At 44.0% G+C, this 23,464-nt stretch overlaps 1 protein-coding gene across 2 annotated transcripts; it reads right to left on the reverse strand.

Moving 5' to 3' along the window:
- Nucleotides 1–101: 101 nt before the first annotated feature.
- SNX8 (sorting nexin 8) lies at nt 102–21,058 on the reverse strand. Of its 2 annotated transcripts, XM_032125726.1 has the most exons (12): nt 20,971–21,050; nt 19,890–19,963; nt 13,109–13,299; nt 12,592–12,709; nt 10,120–10,241; nt 9,670–9,750; nt 8,567–8,727; nt 8,020–8,152; nt 6,883–6,951; nt 5,963–6,112; nt 5,423–5,572; nt 102–4,679 (listed from the first exon to the last, which is right to left on the reverse strand). In XM_032125726.1, exons 2-12 carry the CDS (start codon nt 19,921–19,923, stop codon nt 4,566–4,568), a joined length of 1,323 nt encoding a protein of 440 aa, XP_031981617.1. In that variant the 5' UTR covers nt 19,924–19,963; nt 20,971–21,050; the 3' UTR covers nt 102–4,565. The 2 variants fall into 2 exon arrangements, with proteins under 2 accessions (XP_031981617.1, XP_031981616.1); XM_032125725.1 differs by lacking the exon at nt 19,890–19,963 and having other exon boundaries at nt 20,971–21,058.
- Nucleotides 21,059–23,464: the final 2,406 nt, after the last annotated feature.

The following is a 23,464-nucleotide window of genomic DNA, read 5'->3' on the forward strand; positions in this document are numbered from 1 at the left end:
GGGCAGGAGCAGGTGACTGCTCAGCACTGATGTCAGCCCAGCTCACCGTGGTGGGCAGCAAAGTTTAATCCAACCGTGCCAGAAATAACACATCACATATGTAACTTCTTACACAAGTTTTGGTTTTTTTTCTTTTTTTCAAACACTTTTACAGACATATAACACTTACAGATAGAATCTTGGAATGTCATGTAGGATCTGTAAACATTTCCAGTCTACCAGCTGTAGTAATAGTTCTTTAATTCCTGCATTTGGATAAAGTGCTTCATACATAAGGCTATTTGAGCAAAGCAAAGATACAGGATATTCCAGGCAGGCAAAATTCACACCCTCTGAACTATGTTTGTTTCTTGTCTCCCTCCAGCAGTTTTGAAAAATTTATACCACTCAAAAAAGTCCTTCTTCATCTGCTCAGCAAGCCACAGCTCAGACTTAGGAGGATGAATTAATACCTTAAAACCTTACTTTTCCTTTTGTGCTGCACACTTGAGTTATTTACAGAGGTTTTGATACCCACCTCTGCTTCTGACCTGGCAGTGAGGGTTCCTGGCTGCTCTAACAGAGAGAATGGCTTGCAGCAAACAGAATAAGCACAAAAGGACAGGCAGCTTTTACAGAGTGTAGGACCTTACTGCATGGTAGGAAAGGGAATGACTGGCAGCCAATACCTGTTAAATACCTTGGTTTATTTCATGGTGGAAACTGTAAATTGCTATGTGAGAGACAGCACGTGACAATCACACAGAATTACCTTCTGTTCCTCCAGGAGTTTGGGTAGGAAAAGAACAAGCGTGGCTCAGGCTTGCACTTCTCTGTTATCCCCTGTCTGCAGTCAGGTGAGTCCTTTCAGGAAGATGCTTTCCCCCAGCCCTGATTTTTAGCTCATGTCAAAGAGCTGGGATGTTACTGCTCCTGTTGCTGTGAGACTGGCACAGTTTAAGTTCTGTCCCCAGCTGGTGATCTTTGTTTTTTAGTAAACAGCACAAACTGAAGAGTGTAAATTAGCCTGTTACAAATTCCAGGAATTACACCCTTGCATGGTCAAAGGAGAGTTAAAAGCACTGGAATGCAGCAAGGCACTATTGAAAATGTTACAACTTAAGAGGAGCAATTTGCCAGGAAGATGGAAGGAGAGCGAAAGAAGGATCAAAGATTTAAGGTATTGTAAATAGAGTTTTGAGCCTTTCAACATGTGATACTGACAAAAAGCTTGGATATTCCCACTTCACAGCTCAAAGTGGAGAAGCCCTCAGGAGTGAGAAAACATAGAGCCCTTTTCAGAGAACAATTTTCAGGCAGCCAGCCTTTCAGGGTCTCAGGTGTTTACTACCCTGGTACCTCCAGGACCGCTCTGACACTGAAGGCTTTTCTACCATCACTCCTTTGAACACATGAAAGTTCCCCAACTCAAGCACACACAGAAAAGCTTCCGTTCACAAAAGCACATTAACATTTTGGCACTACATCTTACAGGAGCATCAGATCTCAGGTAGGCAGCACACACTCCTCAATTAGTCTGGTTTGGTTAGCGTTTACTGCAGAAGGCAAGAGCACGGAGGTAACTACAAGTGTTTTCCCCACCTTGGCTAGGGCGGGCAGACAGCTGAAGTCAGCTTGATGGATCCTTGGAGTCCCTGCTGCTTCACTCTGGAGGAAGGAAGGTGTGCTTGATGCTGCCCTCTAAGTCTGGCAGATCCATAAACTGAACATAACAAAGACAGTAAGGAAATCCCTCACACATTGAGGTAAACAAACAGTGCTATTTGCACACTGACCAGTCCCCCAGAAGAAAGGTTTGCAAACTAAAGGTTGTATGAAATAGTGTCTACATGTGTCTAGGAATGAGACAGAAGCTTGACAGTCCAGTATGAAATGAACTCTGAAAGTGCCAGCAGCTGGATCAGCTTTGAGAATACTGGGCCTCAGTTCTCAAATACTTGGTGAACAGAGTAAATGCAAAACAAGAAAAGCCCACCTCCAAAACTCTCCTCAAAGACACCAGGGCTGACAATGGAGGAATGGGTGTTTCTCAAAACAATGTAATTCCAGTTTCTTTATAGGTCCTGTGGTGTGTCTCTATCGTTGTTACAGTCTCTGCACTTGGACTGTAGAATTTGTGCTTGAAGGAGAACAGGAAAGAGGAGTTAGTCTAAAGCCCTAATGTTATTTTGATTTCACTTTTTCGGGGGTTGTTCTTCGATTTTAAATCAAGTTCAAAATTGTAATTTTTTTCTAAAAGTGAGAAGCGCAAAGTTCCATTCAGGCTAGTCATTTGCAACTGCTCCCATAGAACATTGCCCAGTCAAACAAATTACATATGAGACCCATCATAAATTATCAGATCTTGCCCCAAAACGTACAGTATTTTCTCAATTTCACTGTTCACCACATCAGGCAAACAAAGATAAATGAGGGAGGTTGGGTGCTGAGACTAAGCCAGCCATAACCAGCCAGCACCTTCTGATAATGCCAGGAGTGAAGAGCATGGAAAAGTCTGGTAACACACTTTCCACACTTGAACCACAAACCATCTTCCTCATCAAGACAAGGTCAAGCAGAAAAACCTGTTGTGCCATGCTTGAGATGATACCTTCTTTGTAACTGGACTGTAGAAACATTTTCCTCCCCTGACAGTTTGTTTTGCAAGCAGAATTTCTTCTGCATCACTCAGGAAATCTCCCGGAGAGAATCCAATCTGTCACAGCCATTTGCAGTTCATCTGTCTCACTGGACAAGGCCCATGTGCAGGAGGAAAGTGAGTTAACATTTGAATTGCTGGAAAAAGCTCTTAATGCATTCTGTGCAGGTTGGCTACACACTGCTTTAAGGCCCAGCACTCAAGGAATTCACCCATACCGGTGTATTTACTCCATTTTGAGGAATGTGAGTAATGGTTATTCAGTCTCCTGAAACTGGGCAAATAACTTCTCTTGCTCCTAGCTGAAGAAACTAATCCAGAATTTCTACCTGGGCTAGGAAGAGTTTCATGTTGCACTGAATTTTCTAAATTTAAAAAAAAAAAAAACCAACCAAAAGCAAAACAAAAAAGCTTTTGTGATTGGAGGATTTAAATATACTTCCTGATAATGGGGAAGTTCCCCAGTAGGAAAATATTGTAATGGTTCCAGTTTGACAGCAAGCACTCATCCTTGTTAACGTGCTTCCTTTTTTACCCATTCAAAGAAAATTCTAAGAAGCCAAGTCCAAATTCCCCTTTGGAAGCTATTTTGGCCCCAGAGAAGTCAGATTCAGGGAGTCCTGTTCACACAGTTTTGCTGCAGACATTTGCAGTTTGATTATCAGTTTCTCTGGAGGATGTGCACCATTTCCCCTGAGGTAACATAACATGCACATTCTCCCCCTTTGCCTCCCAAGGGAAAGTCACTGGAGATACAAAGTAGAGAACGTTTAGTCCCTTTATCACAACCATAAACTGATCTGAAAACCCCATTACCAAGGGCTGTGGTGTTTTTAGAGATGAGAACTTTCACTTAATTGTCTGCTCTCCTTCACAAACAAACACACTGCAATGCTACCCGCAGCCAGGAAGAATGACAGTAACATCCTGATAATACTGAATTTTTGCTAAAGAACTTTATCAGCACTGTGTTCCAGCCTGCTGGTGTAACAGGATACTTCTGATATTACACCAAAGAAAACACCAGCCTTTGGTCAGCAGCTCTCCAACAGACCTAAACAGCTACTCGCCAGATGGAGGTCAGAACCTCCAGAAGAAATAAACAAGCTACCTTATAGCTGTTCTGCCCCTGTAGTACGAGTGGTTTACATTTAAGGAGTGTTTTAGTCAATTAGTTTCTCATTTATGCCAGGCAAACTCCTCTGAGTTCCTGAACCCAGTTGTCTTTGGCCCCAAACTGAAAAAAACGAGCAAGTCCCCAGGCTGCCCTGAAACCATGAAGGGAAACACACTGACAATACATCCATCCAGCACCATCAGGAAAATCCCTGTCACACAGCAGCACTGACCCCTGCCCAGCTGGGTTACAAAATCCAACCACTTCATTAATTTTGTGCTGAAGTCTAGCAGTAAGAAATCAAATCCAGATACCTACAATGGGATGGGGGATGGCTTTCAGCTTTCCTTATGCACACACATCCCTAACACAGGCCCTCCAAGACATAAAAGGCAGTTTATCTCCACTACAAGCAAGTGCTTCAGCTATCCTGTTCATCTCAGCACTTCAGAGACATGCAGAGATGTGTCAGCACAGCTGCATATAAACATGATTGGAGGACTGTTAGTACAAGATGCAGAGGCTTCAGCAACAACACTGCAGCACTCGCTGTGCCAGGCCATATCCCGATCCCATGAGGAGTATCTGCAGGATAATGAACATCAGCTCTGCCCCAGAGCATTGCAAAATTACAAAATTGTCTCTATATCCATATGTTCTGCCCCACATCCAGTCTGTCTAAATCAGAGAGCAGCTCAAAGCAGCAATATTAAAAAAAAATAAAAATAGCTGTTTGGAGGATTCATTGGAGGTAGAGGTCCCACCCCTTCGTTGACTGCCCTTCTTGCTCCATGTGGGATGCTCAGAACATTAATTGGAAAAGAAGTTTCCCTCTGGAGGTGACAATGGTGGAGTTGGCATACTGCTAGATCCCACGAAAAGGCAGCTCAACTTCGGCTTCAATTCATTCCAAACTTTACTCATCTGTGAGTGGAGAAGGAGAGAAAGCAGACATGACCACACAGCAGGTAACAATCTCACCACACGGAATTCTAGCGGCAGTCTCAGGTACTCAGAAGCACAACACAAATTTGCTGAAGTATTTTCAGGAAGTTCAGTGGACCCAGATTGCTCCTTTTAGACTGGTGCTACGTGCAGCTCCCTGAACATTTTCCTGAGCATGTATAGAAGGGAGATTTCTCTTCATCATATCCTTTCACTGAAGGGATGGAAGGGAGCTGAAGGAGAAGAGACTTTTCTAATATAACCAAAGCAAGAAAGTCTGTATATTGGGAATATTAAAGCCCATATTTAGGGTTTAACAAAAGGGAACTTCTGTGGTTTAGACCAAAACCCAGAAAGTTTTCTTGTCATAGAATTTCTGTGTAGCACAACAAAAAAACCAGATTAATCTAGCAAACACACATCATTCATTACAGAGTAGAAATTTAATGGTTGGGTCTTTTTCAACTACCCATAGGGTAGGGCCAGCTACAGATGAGAGAAGAAAAGATGAAAAAAACTTGCTGCAAGAAGATACTGTCCTTTAGAGGGGTTAGAGGCCAACCTTGATCCTCACCCCAAAGTGGAAAAACCTCAGGTAACTTTTCAAGTTATGAGAGAGCCCGGCTGCAAAGAGGATTACAGGATGAAGGCCAATGGGTGAAAACAAATCCATTCAGATTCTCATTCATATTTTGGGAAAAAGGACACAGTCCAGAACTCACCTCTTTGTGACCCTGAATCTGGGAGTTGACAAAGGCCCCCAAAATGTGAGATGTGAGAGGCAGGTAGATGTGGATGAGCTGTGTCTCCTGATGCAGGCAATACAGGGAGAAGTAATTCCGCAGCTCCATGGTTATGATCGCGTTTTCTTGCTGAAAGAAGAGGAACTCAGTGACCAGGAAGAGGGTGCCAAGCACTTACAGCAGGAGAAAATAGCATTCCTCCCCACCAGTAATTCAAACACATACCAAAAACCTAAAACAGGCAGTTCCTGGACCGATTTGATACAACAGGAACCGCTCTCTCCATCACGCAGACTGCTGCTTCCCACAGCTCCTGCAAATGATGTGCTGCCAGAGAGCCAGTAACAAGTGTTGAGGAAAACAAACACGTTTTCCATGTGGCACAGCGGGTAGCTCAGATTTCCCAAAGTACAGGCTACCCTTTCAGTCCAAAAGCTCTCTGCAAATGTGACTGAGCTGGAGAGCAGCACCATTACAGAACCCAGTCCCACCCTTAGCTCTCCGAGGTGCCTGCTCTACCTCCACAATCCGAGACTCCAGTTGCTCCACTGATTCTGGTTCTTTGTTCTGTACAGTGGCACTCATCATCTGCTTCTTCATCATGCTGTACTTGTGCAACGCTCGCTGGTGCTTGTGCAATACCCCCTTCTCATGCCTTTCACACAGGTCCTTTATGGGAAAAGAAAACAACAGGTACATAGTGGGAGCCAAGAGTCAGCAAACACACAGCCAAGTACATCAGGAACACACACACAGTCACACTTTATGTCATTTCTATGCTGCAGATTTTTGCTCCTTTGCTTTCAAGAGGGTCAAAAAATGCTGGCAGTTAAGAATTTAAGAAACAAAACTGCTTGAACCCAGACCATTGAGCTTAAGAGGCAACCTGGGGCATCACTTCTGCCAACATTTTGGATCTTATCAGACCTCTTATCTTTTCTGACCTTCTCAGTATTAAGTGCTAGCAATTAATTAAAGTGCTGGCCCAATAGTGTCCTTCAATTTCAGTCCCAGCCTGGGAATGTCAGGAGAGGCTGCCACACAGTTGACCAAAAGATTAGTATTAGCAAAATCCTTTCATTCATAACTGAACTCATGTCTCCATGAGCAAACCAGCAGCAATCTAGTTCACTGCTTAGACTCAAAAGCAGGCAAATCTAAAAACAAAAAGTTACCCGATCCATACAGTTTAACCACTCATATTTTTAAATTCCTTGCAAAATTTGCTCTTTGGCAAGTTCTCATCATCAGACGAGCTGATCAGTAAGGCTACAGAGCTCCCTATGGCCAACAGCCACTCCCCTCCCTCTGCCAGATGCCCAGTTTGCCTCTGAACTGGCCTCACTAACAGTTTTCCATCCAGTTGGCGTTACACCCTCTAAAGAGCACAAGCTTGCTCTAAACAACTTTCTTGTTGGCAGAAGAACAGCAGAGCTCACTTTATAGGACTGGAGTAAATCCAGGAAAAGGTTCAACTTCTCCACCACATCATTCTCTTCCTGTTTACCCTAGAAAACAAGGGAAAAAGTACATTTTACGTAAGCCTGGCATCACAGCCCTTCACCCCACCACGCAGGCTCTCACTGCACTCTCCAGGGCACATCGGCGCTTACACAACCGCATCAAAAATCTCTCTGATGGCACTGGAGTGTTTGGTCTTCAGTGTGCAGAACAAAGACCTGACTGAGGCAGGAACAGCTTTTCCAACTGACTGATCATTAGAACAAGAGGAGTTGGTTTCACAGGCCTGCGTGTCAGTCCTTTCAGCACACTCTGCCTGGAATTCCTTGCTCTTGCAGATTCTCCAATCTTTCATCTTCCCTTCCTACAAGATAACTAATCCATTAAAACTCTGAATACCTGCATGGTCCCCATAATGGTTCGTGCATCAGAAGGCAGAGATGAGACACCAAGACAAATTTCACTACCAGTTTTATTATTTTACAAAATACTCTTTTCTTCCTGTATCAATAGAGCTCTCTGGAGCGTAAACTCTGGAGAAAGAGACGTGGCCTGACTGATCTACAAAAGCACGCTGAGTGTTTTAACACAATGCAATGAAGAGCACTGAAGACAAAAGTATTACTTTGCCTTTGCAGACTGTCGTGTTCTCACATTATTCTGACAGTCATTACCACACTGTACACTTGGACAGGAACGTGGTGCTTCTGTCTGAATGACTCTCACGTAATGTTTAAGTACATGAATGTGAAAATTTGATTCAGAAGTAAGTTATTCTGGGTTCTCTGTAGCAGATTAATAAAATGGAACACAGCACTTTTGGACAGCTCACTCTAGTAGTGAGCTTAACGTGTGCAGTAACCATTTAAAATTACGAAAGAAAGCAGGTTTTTCCCTCCTTTCCCTTGCCTGTTACATTTTTTCCCCCATTAAACACAGTCCAGGTATTTCACACAAGCTTGAACAAGCAGGCTAGTAGTTGAGGATGTGAGCTTGGACTACAATCTCCCTCTTAACTCTTGAAGGGCTTATGTCTACAGAGCTCATGATTGAAGATGAAATTCAAGGATGAAATTCATGTTACAAAAAGAAACAAAAAAAAGTAAAGAACTCACCTGCTGCACAGCCTTATCTGCCAGAAGTGCAAATTCAACAGACAGACCCTTCAAGGCTTGTTTCAGAGTCCCCCATGCGTTGTTGTTCAAAGCAGCCCAGGAAGGAAGTGGGGTAGTGTCTGAGCCCAGAGCACTGGAAGGAGATAAGCAATGGTCACATCTAGGAGACAAATCCCACTCAGTAGATAAAACTTATTTGCAGAGAGCAGTTCAGAGTTTCAAATCAGTCTTAACAGCTCACAGTGCTGAGCTACTACTGTCCCATCCTAATGCAGTTAACTGTGCACATACTGGGGAGAGAGACAATAACACAAGTACCTGAATGTGAAGGTATTTCTGTTTTCTTTCCTCACACTCTAGGGAATGCAGCCTTAGTGGAAAGCATGCATTTCCTCCTTTCATAGAAGGAAAATTGATCATGTCCTACAGCATGCACTGAAATACCCATTTTTACCAGACCATTTGCAGGTAAACTTGACAACAGTTTTGAGTTCTAAACCAACAGTAGAAACGTTCACATCAGCAAACCCTGTTCCTCCCAACCTACCTTAGCTCCTTCCCAAATATGAGGAGGTCGGAGGCATTATCGATGGCTCGGGAAGCGATCCTCTCCGCACGGTCCCGGAGCTTATAAAAGCTGTTATAAATATTCCTGATCAGCTCCCTGCTGGCAGCAAACTGGGCCTGAATGTCAGCTGGGAGGAAGTCCTGAAGGAGTACAGAGGGGTTACTGGTGGATAAATCAGAGGCACACCACAGTCTGCAGAAGGGGACAGGCTTCCCTCTTGTGCTCACTCCCTCATGCTGTGCTCTAACAACTCTGCAGAGATCAGCTTCCCATTTAGGTGTTCGAGTCAGATGTCACACGAATAGCCCTAATCTTCAGAAGCAGAAAGAGGTTCAGATACCCAGTGTAGACAGAGTTGCCAAAATCTGCAATTCTATTATGCAGTTAAAACAGGGTTTGTGAGGTTTCAAGCTTACGAGTTCTGATCTGATCCTACTGGTAACTCCCAGCCCAGTAAAGTCAAGCATGAACTGAAAGTTCAGCTTTTTTTTGACCAGTTTATCACTGGTAAAAGCCTGAATTAAGCTCCAGTTGCAAAATCTTCTGCAAGCATTGCAGGAACCTGAACAACAACTTGCTTTGAAATTGCTCAATGAACACAGTGGATGTGTACTTAAAACTTGTCATAGCACTAATCACTGGGATAAACAGATATATAGAGAACTTATAACTAACTTTTCCATAACAGTCCAAATTGCTCTCTCACAGGAAGAGGACAACAGACAGAATGAGGGCATGAGCACAAGGGAAAGACATCAGTCTAGATATTAACTTCTAAATTGTGCAATTTGTGCATTTGTTTGTTATGTAAGTACAAGGAATTACAGAGAAACATGTTCTGAGCAGGATTCACTGGTCAATCTTTATCATATTCGTGAGCCAGAATTTAGCTAGAAATATCAGGCCCTTAAGAGTCAAAAGTTTATTTGATCTATTCAATAAAATTACAAGTCCTTCAAACTCTGGAAATAACTGTCTCCTACCTAAGGTCTCCATCACTGCACAAATGCCATAACTGAAGCACTTGGAGCAGAAAGCCATTTAAACCAGAATTACACATTGCAAGAAATTCATATACATACCTTGGCCTGGGTAGCTAATCTGCAAGTCACAAATTCATCTCCTACTCCCTGGACCAACTCCCTTAGCTTATTCTGTACATCCTGGAGAAAATACAGAATCAAATGAGCATGAAATAACTAAGCAACCCAAGGGCAGGTCACACAGGTCTCAGATACATTGCAGCAGTAAGGCACAACTCAGCAGACACAGCTTTACTCAGGTTAGGTTTAATTTAAGGAAAAGCATAATCTCTATTCCCCTAAGAACAGTTATAATTTTCAAAATACTACACTCCTGGCATTGAGTGAAATTACCTTCCACTTTCCACAGTGGAAACACCTACTGAGAGAAAATTCTCTTCATCACAGGGAGCAAACCCATGTAGGTTAACAGCAATTCTGAACGCTGTGCCCAGTGAGGCAGTTACAGCAAGATGTGCAAGCTCAGGACTACTGCTAACAAACACTCACTGAGCCACTGAAGGACAGAAAGAGTTTCAAGAGCACATCTTCTGAGAAAGGGGGATGTCGAGCCACCAGGTTTATGAAACGCTTCAGCGCTCTCCTCCTCGATTCTATGAACTCTCGATCAGCTGCAGGAAGAAACACAGAATTCCAATTAATGCATCTCACATTACACCTCAGAAAGAAAAAAGAAAGCACTGCAACAAAAACCAAAGAATGGTTACCTATAGTCTGCCAGCTCCCAAAACCAGACCTTTTAGACTGACCACCCGAACAAACATTCCATCAAGCATTCTCTACCTCACCAGAATCCAGCATACACAGCCACATGTGGTTATTTCCACAGGAGGGGTCAGGGAGGAAGGAAAAACAACCAAGCCCAAGGCCTGAAACCTCCACTTACAAACTGTGGGCCTACAGAGATTCTTCTTCCTCTGAATCAATTCCACAGAGGATATCCCAGTCTGGTTGGGACTCCTGGGATCAGCATCTATCCTTTTCATGCAAGATGTCAAAAAGTACTTTGGAAGACTTGCACAGTAATCTGCAGTACATCCATCCAGAGTCTTGTCAAACTAAAAAAATTCTGCTCCTCTTGCTGAAACAGGAAGATTTTTAATCTAGCAATAACTGCAGTAAGGCAATAAATCAGAGTTCCTGGAGTTTTTCAGGAGCAATAAAAATAAAACCAAATATTAAAGAAAGCAGCATAGAAAGAAATTAAAGGAATGCTCTTATCCATGACAACACTCCTGTATCATGAAGCGTTACTACTCCTTTCCCTCAGTTTTAAGCTGGCAGTTTGCTGGCTCTGAGGACTCTCACAGGTGATCCTCACTACAGCACCACCCACCAATTCCTTTTTTTGCCGTTGGGGTTGCAGATCTTGATTTTGCTTTGCTCACACTTAACCTACATGGATGTTTGTGAAGTCGTGTACACACTTCCCACAGGATCTGCCTCAGTTGGTTGCCATCCTCCAAACGAGCAGAGCAGGACATCCATCTCCATCTGACAGATGGAGGGGAGCAGACCCCCATTGGTGTAACTCAGCAGAGGAGCACACCAAGGACAAAGCACAGAGCTTTGTCCATCCAGCTCTGGGACTTGGAGGCTCCAAGAGTCACACATCTGTACTAATCCATCAAATCCTGTGTCCTGCAATACCATTTGTCAGTCCATTAATCTACTCAGAAACAAGAACTACCCATTCCCTTTCCTTTTTCCTGTTTGCAGTTTCCATTAGGCCCACTTCCACAGCTCTTCTATATGCAGTCACTGGACTAAAGGCAATCAGCACACTCTGCCTCATCACAGCTTTGCACTGTATTAGAACTGTTCTCCTAGCATAGTTTGGGAACTAATCCTACCATTTTTTTTCCCTAAAGTTATGATATGTGTGGGAAGAAATGCACTAGTGAATGCAGGGAAATATCAACACACCAGCAGTGCAAGGAAATAACAGTTCCTGACAAGTGATAGATATCGGGAGCTTCTTTCAAGCATCCTTTCTCCACTGAGATTAATCAGAGATGGTATCTTTGCTCACAGGTGTTGCATGAGGTGGAAATTCTGGCTGAGAACACTGAATCAGGTTAAATTCAATACATGGGTTTCACACCCCCAAAAAAAGCTTTCACAGTTCACGTTCCATCATAAGAATATATGACCATTGAAGCTTTTCAGGGGTATGATTTTGCTTTGCTCCAGTTCACTATATACCCTGCTCTGCTCACTGTTTACCAATTCTGCTTTACTGGAGCAGTACATGGACTCCTCAATTGAAATCAATTATTTATTGAAACACAGTGAGCTTAGCACCATGGGCAAGAGAGAAGACACTGAAAAGCTTGTTCTTGCACAGATAAAGTATTAAACAAGACAGAATTCTATACAGTTATGCAACGTTTGAAATAATATATGCTTAAAAACAGCGTCAATATTTGAGATTAATGAAAAATGTTCCTGAAGGAGCTTTGATATGCTTTCTGTCTTGGGATACTTCTTGGTTTCTAGTCTAACACCTGAAGTATACTTGAATGATCTGACACTGGTTCCATTTAGGTTGGACAAGAACTTTTAAGGTCACTGAATCCAGCTGTTAAACTAACACTGCCACGTCCACCACTAAACAATGATCATCATGACCCGTTTTTCTAAGAAGCAATACCTGCAACTCTGCCATGCTCTTGTGTAGAATTACACCTAAAATCTTATTAAGAAAAATCATTAGATACTGAAATTCCACAGGAAGAAACCCCACTGAAGTTTCGCATTAATACCTCACCTGTAGGAATTTCTAGGATGGCAATCATTCACCCCTCCAAATTGTGTATTGTAACCTCAAAGTTGTTGTCTGAGCCAAGCAGACCCCAAGACTTTCAATCTTTTGAACATTTATTTTCCACAGTATCACCTTGATTGCGCTTGCACCGTGAAGCAAAACCCCTCCAGTGAGAAATGAAGATGCAGTTTTACCTCCCAGCATCCTCTTTGGGGGCAGTGCTGGCACCATGCGATAGGGGAACTTCTGCAGCAGCATCTCGTGGAACACCACGAAATCGTTGTATCGTCTGTACACGGAGCACTTGAATCTCTGCAGGGAAGGAAGGGGGAGGGTAACTCAATACACACCTTAGACAGCAGCACTTGCACAATTTTTTTGTGCTGCCAATACAATTTCTTCACTAGCTCAAAACAGTTTGAAATATCCAGCTACCTACACCAATTTGTCACAAAACCATTCCGTTTTCATTGTCATACACCTGCTTTTGTACAGAGCTCAGGTTTCAAGCAAGTGAACTTGCAGACCATCCTTCACACCCAGGCCAGGAAGGCCCAGTGCTACTGCATTAAAATTGAGCCAACACAACTGATCTACACCAAACCAGCATCACCCAGCACATCTTAACCACTCAAGACCTTGCCAGCAGAAACTGCAAAGGCGTTCTTAAGAGCATACATTCTCACCAAGCCCAAAACTTGTTCACATTACCTTGCTGGAAACCTCATATTCCACATGTTTCAGAAAAAGGCCCTTCTTCTCAGGTATAAGCTCCACCTGTACACTATCCTTGCTCAATAGCTCTTGTAGGGTGTGGGAAAGCAGCAGTGGATTTCCCTGGGGCGTCTGCATTAGAAACTGTTCTGGTTCCCTTGGTTCATTTACTGGAGGCTTTGCCAAATCTAGAAGACAAAAAGGGAAAAAAACAGTAGACCTGATAAGATATAGTAAAAGAAGTAGCCTTAAAATATTCTGTTCCTTTGCTTGGTGCTCCCAGAATGGTGCAACACAACCAGAAGCCCAGCCAGGCCACTCCCCCAGGAGGTTATGCTGCTTCACACACGTTCCCAACCCCGGTACCTCCCTGCTCACAATACCCAGGAGCACCACCAATTATATCGAGTCAGAGAGACATCTCCACTAAGCAAAGAATCACAGGCCAAATTTGTTCTGTGAATCAGCTGAGAGGCCTGCATTTCCTGTCTGTCCAGCTCCCACCACAGCAGGATCTGCCAAAATGAACGAAACCCTTGCTCAGCACTTTTGGATCCTGCCTAGAACAACTCATGGAAGGAAAGAAAAAATGTGTCGTTTTACTGCGCTGCAGAAATTTATTCCATTAATTTTGCATATCATGACAAAGGAAGGAGACACTTCATTTGACATAATTTTATTAAACTCTATGACAGCGTGCTACAGTGAGTGTGAACTACAATAATTTACTATGTCAACATACTTAAGTTCCAAAGCAGAGGGAAAAGGTTCCTAATAAGTGCTACCAACCCAACAATTCCCCAGTCACAGCCAGCTGTGGCAAAATCTTCAAATTTACCTATTCTATTCCACTGCTGGTAGTTGGAAAACAAACAGCTTTTAACAGTGAATTTGACCACAGCTGGGCAGCTTTGGACAGTAACTGATTCTGCAGAAGAGAAAAAAGATGGGTCTCAAGAATGTGGCCCCAGAGGACAAATGACATCAAAGAAGGGGCAAAGCTGATGACTCAGTGCTCTCTTATTAAGTGCTTGACTGCAGTTTATTGTCTCAACCTGACTTTATAACTACATCTATTATGTGACTGTAAACTAAGCTTACATTGTTTTTCAAAGCAAACCTTTCTTTTCCACCCATTCCACACATAGGAAACAGTGTGAAAAATGAGGGTACAACCCTGAAATCTATTCACCCCATACCTGATTTCTGCTCTCCAGGCTGGAGCAGGTGGGTTGCTTCCTCTCTATAAGAGGCATATTGTGAACAAGCTCTTTTGCAAAGCAAGTCAAATCCACTTACGAAAGATACCTGAAAAGCCAGGTAAGATTCATTATCCCTTCCTTGCCATTGTGCAGAAGTCTTAAATATATCTGCAATTTTGAGAACACAGACAGTAACGCTACAGAAGCAAGCAGTATTTCTTTAAGCTTTGATACATAGTTCAAAAAGTTGCTAACTGCGTAACAGATTAGCTCAGGGAAGATAAGAAGTCATATCCCTAACTTGAAAGCCCTGACCTCCTCCTGATAAGGATTTCCCACCTGCTCCTTCATGTGCCCTAGGCCCTGATAAACGGGAAAAACAAGCAATCTTTAATTCCTCAGATCTATGACTTCGTAACAGCCACTTTGCTATTTGTTCTATAAAATGGCTTAATGAAACCAAACCAAATCCAGGACAAATGACCTTATCCCACATGCCTCGTCAGGCTTCAGATTCCTGCTAATGTGACTCAGAGAAGCAAGTCTTAACACCTCTGCTTTAATAGACTAATATATCACCTGCTAACCCCACCTATGTAGCAGCTCCTAAAAATTTCCAGCTACCTGCCAGAAATTTGCAGTTAAATAATGCAAACTAATTCAATGTTGACATGGGATGCTGCTGGATGAAGTGATAACATCTGTAGAGCACAAGGCATCCTGGATATCCTGGATAGAGCAGCAGTTCTCTGGGTGTCCACTGTAATTCTTGGGTTTAAGTGCTCAAGACACATCAGTGAAATGCAACAAGACACAGCAGATGCTGTTACTCCTCCAGCGCACACACACATCCCTACACAGAATTCCAGAGCCTTCAGTGATGCCCAGCCACTGGCCAACATTGCAGAGGCCTCTCCCAAGGAGGGCTATTCAAAATGCACCCTGACTACTTCTCCAAACAGTGCCAATCTGTACTAACACAATATCTCCTCCTGCCTATTGATTCACTGTCTCTGCTTCCCATCTTTCTGCTGGAAAACCAACAGCACAAACTGGTCCCTGAACTGGGGCTCAACACTGTCTGGTAAACTACTGAAACCCCAAGGGCAAGAGATAGGTGTGAGGAGAAAAGGGTATAGGGTGAACATGAAACCATCAGTGTTTCATCTGTGAGTCCCAGAACCAAACTGATGCTGAGGACTCTCAAGTTCATTACAGATCTGAACCCCATTGCCCAGTAAGACATCTACAGAGTGATGCCCCACCAAGCAAGACTCCACAGTCCTTTGACAATTCAGCCACGTTGCTCTTTTCTAGGTAATTCTTCCCCAGTTTTCAATCAAGTTACTCTCTAAATTTGCTTTCTAAAATTCACCTACGGGAAATGCCTTCTCTTTATCAGCAGTTCACACTCCTGGCTCTCCCTGAAATTCTGTAGCTTCTTTACATCTCAACCTTGTCTAAATGTGTGAAATCACACAAACCAGACAACCATGCAAACAAGTTTGAATAATTACTGTTTAATTAATAACCTCAGCATGTCTGGTATCAACAAGACAGTTACTCAGAGTGAATCTACACCCACAAACACTGGTCTGAGAACACAATAAAATGACTTTGGAACAGCTGTTAACCTGCTTTTAGGAACTGTTTATCATGGCATTAACACTAACCCTACGGAGCAATATATACTAGAGCTATTCTTCAGCCCATTTTTCATTTTACTTACTAAAGAGCCTTTTTGGGAACAGCCTCCAGAGCCCTGGCCAGGAATGGTGGATAATGGTGGGAACTCATTGGTACAAGCTCCTGTGTTCAGCCAGTCAAAGGATTTACATGCATTGTAACAGAACACTTAGAGCTTCCCATCACGAACTCTCTGCTGGAGAGCAGCTAATTCTGAAAACGTTCCCTTTGGTTTCAGCAGATCATTATCTAGTAAAGCTTATATAGAGAGAGCAGCAAGTGGATACAGAAATGCGGTATGGAATGGTCCCCTGGAACACTGGGAAGCAGACAAAATAAAAATCAGCTTTTTCCTACAAGCTAAGCTTTTGCTACAGCAGTTTCCCAATCTGTTGCCAATAAGATATCAGGAAGTGGCCTGGTACAACTGAAAACAAGTTGATATAAAAGTTAAAAATAATACATAAACATATACATATGCAAACAAGAAGAACTAAAAGTTTGAAGAAGCATTCAAAGCATGGCCCAATTTTTGTTTGGTCGTAAAAGAAAACAGCTATGAAAACACTGCATAATACTTTTTCTTTTTTTTTTCTTTTTGGTAACGTGTCAGGCAGCCTTTGGAATGAAGGGAGTTGAGAAACTTACCCAGAAAACAACTGCAATAGAAAATCTCTCTACTTCATACCATGTGTTTCACCCTTTAGTTAGTGCTCAACGTTCATTACTCCACTGAAACAACGGGGCAGCAATCTGCCCTCCAGAGTTACCAGTTTCCCCCATCCAAATTTCCAAAATCATGCATTTATGAAAGGCAGAGCAGCATTCCAAGTACCTGGATAGCTGCACAGAGGTTTTACATGCGAGTAAGCACATACAGTAGAGCAATGCCAGGGCCGGAAGCACAGGTGGTAAATCACAAGACTGATTTCCCTTCCCTGTTTAAGCTCTGTCAATCAAATTTGGAGGCCTCATCTCCATTTTACAGATGGCTGATGCTACCAACTCTTTATTACACCAGGTGCTAATCAGATAAATTTATTAGACATGCTTAAGTAGATGGTGCCACAGAATTAGTTGCTACATTAGTAGCATATTTTCTAGAAGGAGAAAGGAGCCTGTAAGGAAGCAAAACCTTCAGGAAAAACAGCTAAGATCTCTCCTCCATCATCACAGGCCACAGCTGTGTGGAGCAGAGGGGATCTGACCCACAGGAAATGCAAGGGAATGTGAAAACTGACTGGTTTTGTACACAGATACCTCAGATTTCTCCCTGGAAAAAAGGAGGGCTCCACTACCAACTCCTGGGCCAAGAATACTAAAGCAGCAATGTAAATAGCATTCATCAGCATTTCCCTTTCCTTTCTGTCTTCTCATGAGAAGCCTGAGGAATTATGAAAATGCCTTTCCCCCTTATTGTGTCAGACACATTCCTCCATGATTCCAGAATCCAGTGTCCACATCAGCCTCCCTGAAAGCTGGTGCAGATTTCAACTACAAAATAAAATATATTCCTGTCTTACTTTTTCTTTTTTAAAATTATTACATAATTTGAAATCCCCTAAAAAAGCAAAGAACAAGAGAAGTCCCCCCGAAAAAAAGCAAAAAACCTTTGTTCCTATTAAAGGCTTAACATATTTTTTGAGACAACTGCACTCAACTTGTTTGTTTTGAAGAACTTAAAACCATGCAGTTCTTATTTTAAAAAAAGAAAAGCAAAAGAATCAGTCTAACAAAGCCAAGTGCTGCACAGCTGTGAGTTCAACACAGAAGGCAGGTCTGTATTTCTTACTGGGTATAAGAAAAGTTATCATACTTAGCTTCACTCTAATTAAGAGTCTCCTTCCTCCTCCTTCCCAACAATTCCCTTGTAAATACAAGCTACCCAATGCCAAAATGAGACAAAATAGCACACACACTATCATAAAATTAGATGTTGAGAAACAGGCTCCAACGTTTTGTTTTTCTCCTTAAAAAAAACCAAAACACCACCACCACAGCTTTCTCAGTGCAGATGACAAGTATGTACCCTGCACTAATTAGCCTGGGTTTTCTGGGGGTTTTTTCTTTGGCTAGGTTTTTATATTTCCCTTTGTTTTTGAGGTGTTGCGGGTAGTTTGGTTTTGGTTTGGGGGTTTTTTTCCAAGTAAGTTCAAGATTGTTATTCAGCACTTGGTGCTCTTAGAGATGAAACAGAGAAGTTATGCCACAACTCAAAAATAGATGAGACTACTGAAGCTTTATTTAGTAATAATTAAAAAGCACCTGAATTTCTGCAGTCCCCTGCAGCTGTAGGCCGCTTAGCTCCTTCTCAAACTACCACAATCCCATACTCCAGCAGAAAAAAAACTCCAACACTAATTTATCTCATGCCAATGTCACACAGATTTACTGTGTGTAAAGAGCTAACCCTAAGCCTAGCGCCCTGTTCTTTTAACTGTGCTGTTAGATCATCAACTGATTCATCTGATTTCCCAAGTCTGGGAACTGAAGGGACACATTCCATTCACAAGCCAGCCATGAGCCACAGTCCCCAGCCGCAGCAAACACAATAAAGTGAGATGGAGCTACTTTGAAGAAATAACAGGATTAGCAGAGAAAAATCCATCGAGGAATGTGCCCAAAGATTACAGAGACAAAAAGTCAAATGCTCACTAGGGCTGGTTCTCAGCACCCAGTGGATGACTGCAAAGCTATCATTTTTCACAAAGAGGTTGGAAGTGTAAAAATTCACACCCAAAAATGTAACCCAGCAAGCAATAACCCAAACAACTACTCCTGGAAACTTTCGCAAGGACATTTTAGCCTGACTACAAAACTGGCAAGTTTCCACAACCAACTGTCCCTACAGAGGTCAAGAATATCCCATGAAAATAAATAGTTTATCTTTGTTTTGCCTCTCATCTTCCTTACACGTTTCTCACCCTCCTGATTATGCTGGGGGAAAAACTTGACGTTAGCATTTAAGCATTAAAAAATGGCATTGCCACTCCAGACACTACAGCCTCCCAATGGTCTTTTCACACACTTTATAGTAAGAACAAGCTCACTCACATCCCAAATCCTGTTGAAAAGCAATCATTAAACCACTCCTCCTTTTGTACCAATTCCACATGTCTGGAACTGGTAAATTTTTCTCCATCAACCTGCACCAACCGATAAAACTTGAAGACTGTGGGAGAAATCAGCGGTCATGTGCAAATTACACTGTCTGTAACCTGCACAGCCCTCCCACGGGCTGCACACACAGTTAAAAGGTTTACCATCAGAAGAAAAAGAGACACCTCGCTCCCTGCACAGCCAACACACCTGGATTAGCTCCCTGCAATTGCTGGAACACAGACTCACATGGAAGTAAAAGCAAAAGGGAAAAAAAAATCAATAAAAGCCACTCTGCAAAATTTAATTCAACATACTGGATATTATCCTTTTTTCTCTTTGATTGTATTAAAGTAGTTTGAACTCTGCAAAATCAAATAGCATTTGTAGGTGGTCTCATAGGGGGCATCAATGATACCTATCAGGACTCTCCATTACTCTGCATATTTCATTCCTCCCAAAATACTCACTGATAAGCTGCTGATCTCCAAAAGAATTACATATGGGTGTGAAACTTCAAAGATCTCTGAACCTGCATCATGATGCTAGAAATAAAAACATTGCTGCATTCACAGCAATGTTTTTCTTTAACTAAAATCATTATATACCCTCTCTCAGTGTTCATCATAAAATCTTTGCCAAAGAAAACCAAGTTTTCTAAAGAAGTCTGAGTAGATCAGAAAGGTACAGAAGCACCATCACCAGAAGTTAATCAGTTCAAGAATACTTGGAGACAACGTTTTATCTTTATAAGGCTCCTGAAGCAGATGGTAAACCCATAACAGACATACCTGAGCAAGCTCTCTCTTTGGTACAGTAGGACATTTTTTCCACAAAGGCTGCTGTTCAATATGTTACATCAGTCCTGGACAGAAATATTCCAAAATAATTTATTTATAAGCATTATCTGCATCAGGAGCATCACAGGCCTAACAAAAGCACACTCACAGTGGATCTTGAATATAATCCAACCAAACCATTTTTCCCTGCATTAAGCTTACCTACTCATATTTCTTTCCAAAGTGAGCAAAAAAAAAAAAAATACTATGCACAGATCAAGTACAACACTTCAGCCACTTCGAAGAGAACTTTAGAGAACACTCTAAAAGTTTCCTTCAGTTTAACTGTTAAGGAGTATAACACGTTATTCCCTCAATTCACCCAGGAGCTCCCTCCATCTCTCATTTCGCAACAAGCGCTGGCAGTATTTGGCTACAAGTTTCTTCATCCCAGAGCCAGCTGCACGCTCCTAGAACTGCAGCGTTAGGAGCTGGTGCTTTCCCCGCTGGATGTGCCGCTGGCTCGGCTCGGAGCGGAGGCACAGGGACCGCCCGTGCCGCTGCCTACTGACCCGTCGCGGAACGGCTCCAACGTGCCCCGAGTCCACCTCGGCGGGCGGGGAGCAGGCACGGAATAAAGTCTGTCCAGCACGCAGGGAGCGCTCGGCCGCGTGACTCCCCACGGGAGAAGTTCTGGACCGCGCCCCGTGCCCGCGTCCAGCCCGCAGAAGGGCTACGGGGAGCTGACCGCCTGCGGCCACCGGGGCGGCCACCGGGGCGACCTCCCGCCGCCCGGCCGGGCAGGTAACCCCAGCGGCCCGGGCACCGCCAGCGCTGCCGCTCCTTCCCTCCGCGGAGCGCAGCGCACGGGGAGCGACCCCCGCCGCCCCCGAACGGCACCGGCGCGGCCCGGCCGTGGGCAGCCACCGGGCGGGCCGGGGCCAGCGGGGTCCCGCTGCCCCGGGGAAAGAGGGGAAGGCGGCGGCGCTTCCCCGCAGGTTTCAGCGGGGAGCGCGGCCCCGATCCCGGCGCGGAGCCCCGTCCGCTCCCCGAGGGGCGGCCGGCGCGGCCCCGCCACCCGCATCCCCCGTACCTGCGGCCGTGCCCGCGCCCGCCGTGCCCGCGGGCGGCTCGCCGTCCATCGCGGCCGCGGTCATGTGAGGCCGGGGCGGCCGCCCTCCCCTTCCTCCGCAGCGCCCGCCTGTCGGGGCGGGCGGGGCGGGCGGGCAGAGCCGCCTCCCGCGGGGCCGGGGGCGAGGGGCGCGGGGTGCGCGGTGCCCGCGGCGCGGCGGCTCCGCCCGGGCCCTGCTCCGCGGGGACGTGTCAAATTGCAGCGCTCGGGACAGCGCTGCGCGATCGCGGCCCCGGTCAGGCAGCACCCCCGGCTCTGGGGTTGCCCGCAGCGTGCGGCGCGCTCGGACAGGCTCCGGCAGGGACAGCGAGCCGTCCCCGCCGCCGGACGGGATCGCTCCGAGCGCCTCCGAACCCTTCGGATTAAAAACACATCCCTCAAATATCTTAAAACGTGTAAGAAGTGACCGGCTCCTGGGCTTAATACAGGATTACTCCGAAATAGAGCTGCTTTATTTTTTTAAATCTGAAGAGGATGGTTGTTGTGAACTTCAGGGAGGCTTTCTTGTGCGCTAGGAAAAGTACATAGACTGTTGAGGCTTTTACTTTGGGTTTCCAGTCACACAGTCACAGGATCAGTCGGGCTGGAAAAGAGCTCTGAAATCATCGAGTCCAACCGATGACCAAACACCACCTTGTCACCCAGACCAGGGCACTGAGTGCCACGTCTGCTCTATCCTTAAAGACTTCCAGGAACGGTGACTCCCCCACCTTGCCGGACAGCCTATTCCAATGTCTAATCACCCTTTCTGTGAAGAAATCCCTCCTGATGTCCAACCTAAACCTCCCCTGGCACAGCCTGAGACTGTGCCCTCTCATCAGATTAATTACTCCAAGTCAATTTTGGTATATTTTATTTTACTGAGTTCCTTTCCCCATGGCATTTCTGCTGCCATCTAGACAATTAATCAAGTTTCCTATGCCCAATAATTCTTTGTATTTTGCATGCATCTGGATTTTTGGTAAATTTGGTAGAAATGAACACTAAGCTATTCAGAAAAGCACAGAAATAGGAACATTTGAATGCAAATACACTTTTCAAAACTGCATAAAAATAAGAACTGCATGTATGAGCACCTCTCATTTTATTAGTGATTTTTTTTCCCACTTCCTGTACTTTATTAATCAGGAATGATATAGTTGACAGTGGTGAAAAATAAGGCACCTGTTTTGTACAGTGATTTTCCTGAAAACAGCATCAGACAAGAAAAAATCTTGATAGATTGTGGACCTCCAGATTGAGATGTTACAATCCATAATAATGCTTTATGTTTTCCACGTCCAAAGTATGGGATGCATTCACTAATTAATGTTCCTGATATTTCTTAATCACGGGAAGCTAAATAGTCACCTCCACTGTACGCAGAGAGAACTAAACCAGAGAATTGTGAAGTGAGAGTTATTTTAGGGGTAATTGTGACCATAATGCACGCCTTTGCTACAAAGATGTGAATGAGTCGAGTGATTCTCCTTTTCCTCCTCTCTCAGTGCTATTTCAGCTCAGTCCCCAGGAGTGTGGGTGCAGACGAAAGCTGTGTATAAAATTAAAAAAGCATGGCATTATTTCAGCTGAGAGGCCCTTCAAATCGTGTTTGTACAGCAGCCGAGCAGAGTTCTGCGTGCTCAGCACTTCTGAACACCACAGGATTTTTCGCCTATATAGCATTTTTTGAGAAAATGAATGGAGGAATCAACATGTTCTCATTTAGCTATAGATTTTTGATTGGTCTGTACTTAAGCTAATAGCATAACTATTTATTTGGTATAAATAAGATATTCTCAACTGAAGATTGCTTTGGAGTCTTGAAGAAAAATACTGTGAAAAATAATTCAATTGCAGAAATCATTTTTGAACAGGGCCAGAAAGAGTCTGCCTGACATAAGTTATTGAACACTTCTGTATTTGCTGTAACTGCAGCAAAAGCTTCTGGAAAACCTTCAGCATAAAGAAACAATAAACACTAAAGAAAAAAAAAGAGCACATATCATAGAATCACAGAATGGTTTGGATTGGAAGGGGCCTTAAAGATCATCTTGCTACAGCCCCCTGCCATGGGCAGGGACATCTTCCACTATCCCAGGTTGCTCCAAACCCTGTCCAACCTGGCCTTGGGCACTTCCAGGGCTGGGGCAGCCACAGCTTCGATGGGCAGCCTGTGCCAGGGCCTCCCCACCCTCACAGGGAACAATTTATTCTCTAATCTAAACCTACTCTCTTTCGATTTAAAGCCATTCCTCCTTGTAAGTAGTCTCTCTCCATCTTTCTTGCAGGCCCCTTCAGGTACTGAAAGGCCACAGTTAGGTCACCCCAAAACCTTCTCTTCTCCAGACTGAACAATCCCAATTCTCTCAGCCTTTCCTCCAGGAGAGCTGCTCCATCCCTCTGATCATCTTAGTGGCCTCCTCTGGACTTGTTCCAAGAGGTCCATGTCCTTCCTGTGCTGGGACCCCAGAGC

The sequence above is a fragment of the Corvus moneduloides genome, chromosome 16 (genome assembly GCF_009650955.1).
Source record: "Corvus moneduloides isolate bCorMon1 chromosome 16, bCorMon1.pri, whole genome shotgun sequence".
Classification (NCBI taxonomy): Eukaryota; Metazoa; Chordata; class Aves; order Passeriformes; family Corvidae; genus Corvus; species Corvus moneduloides.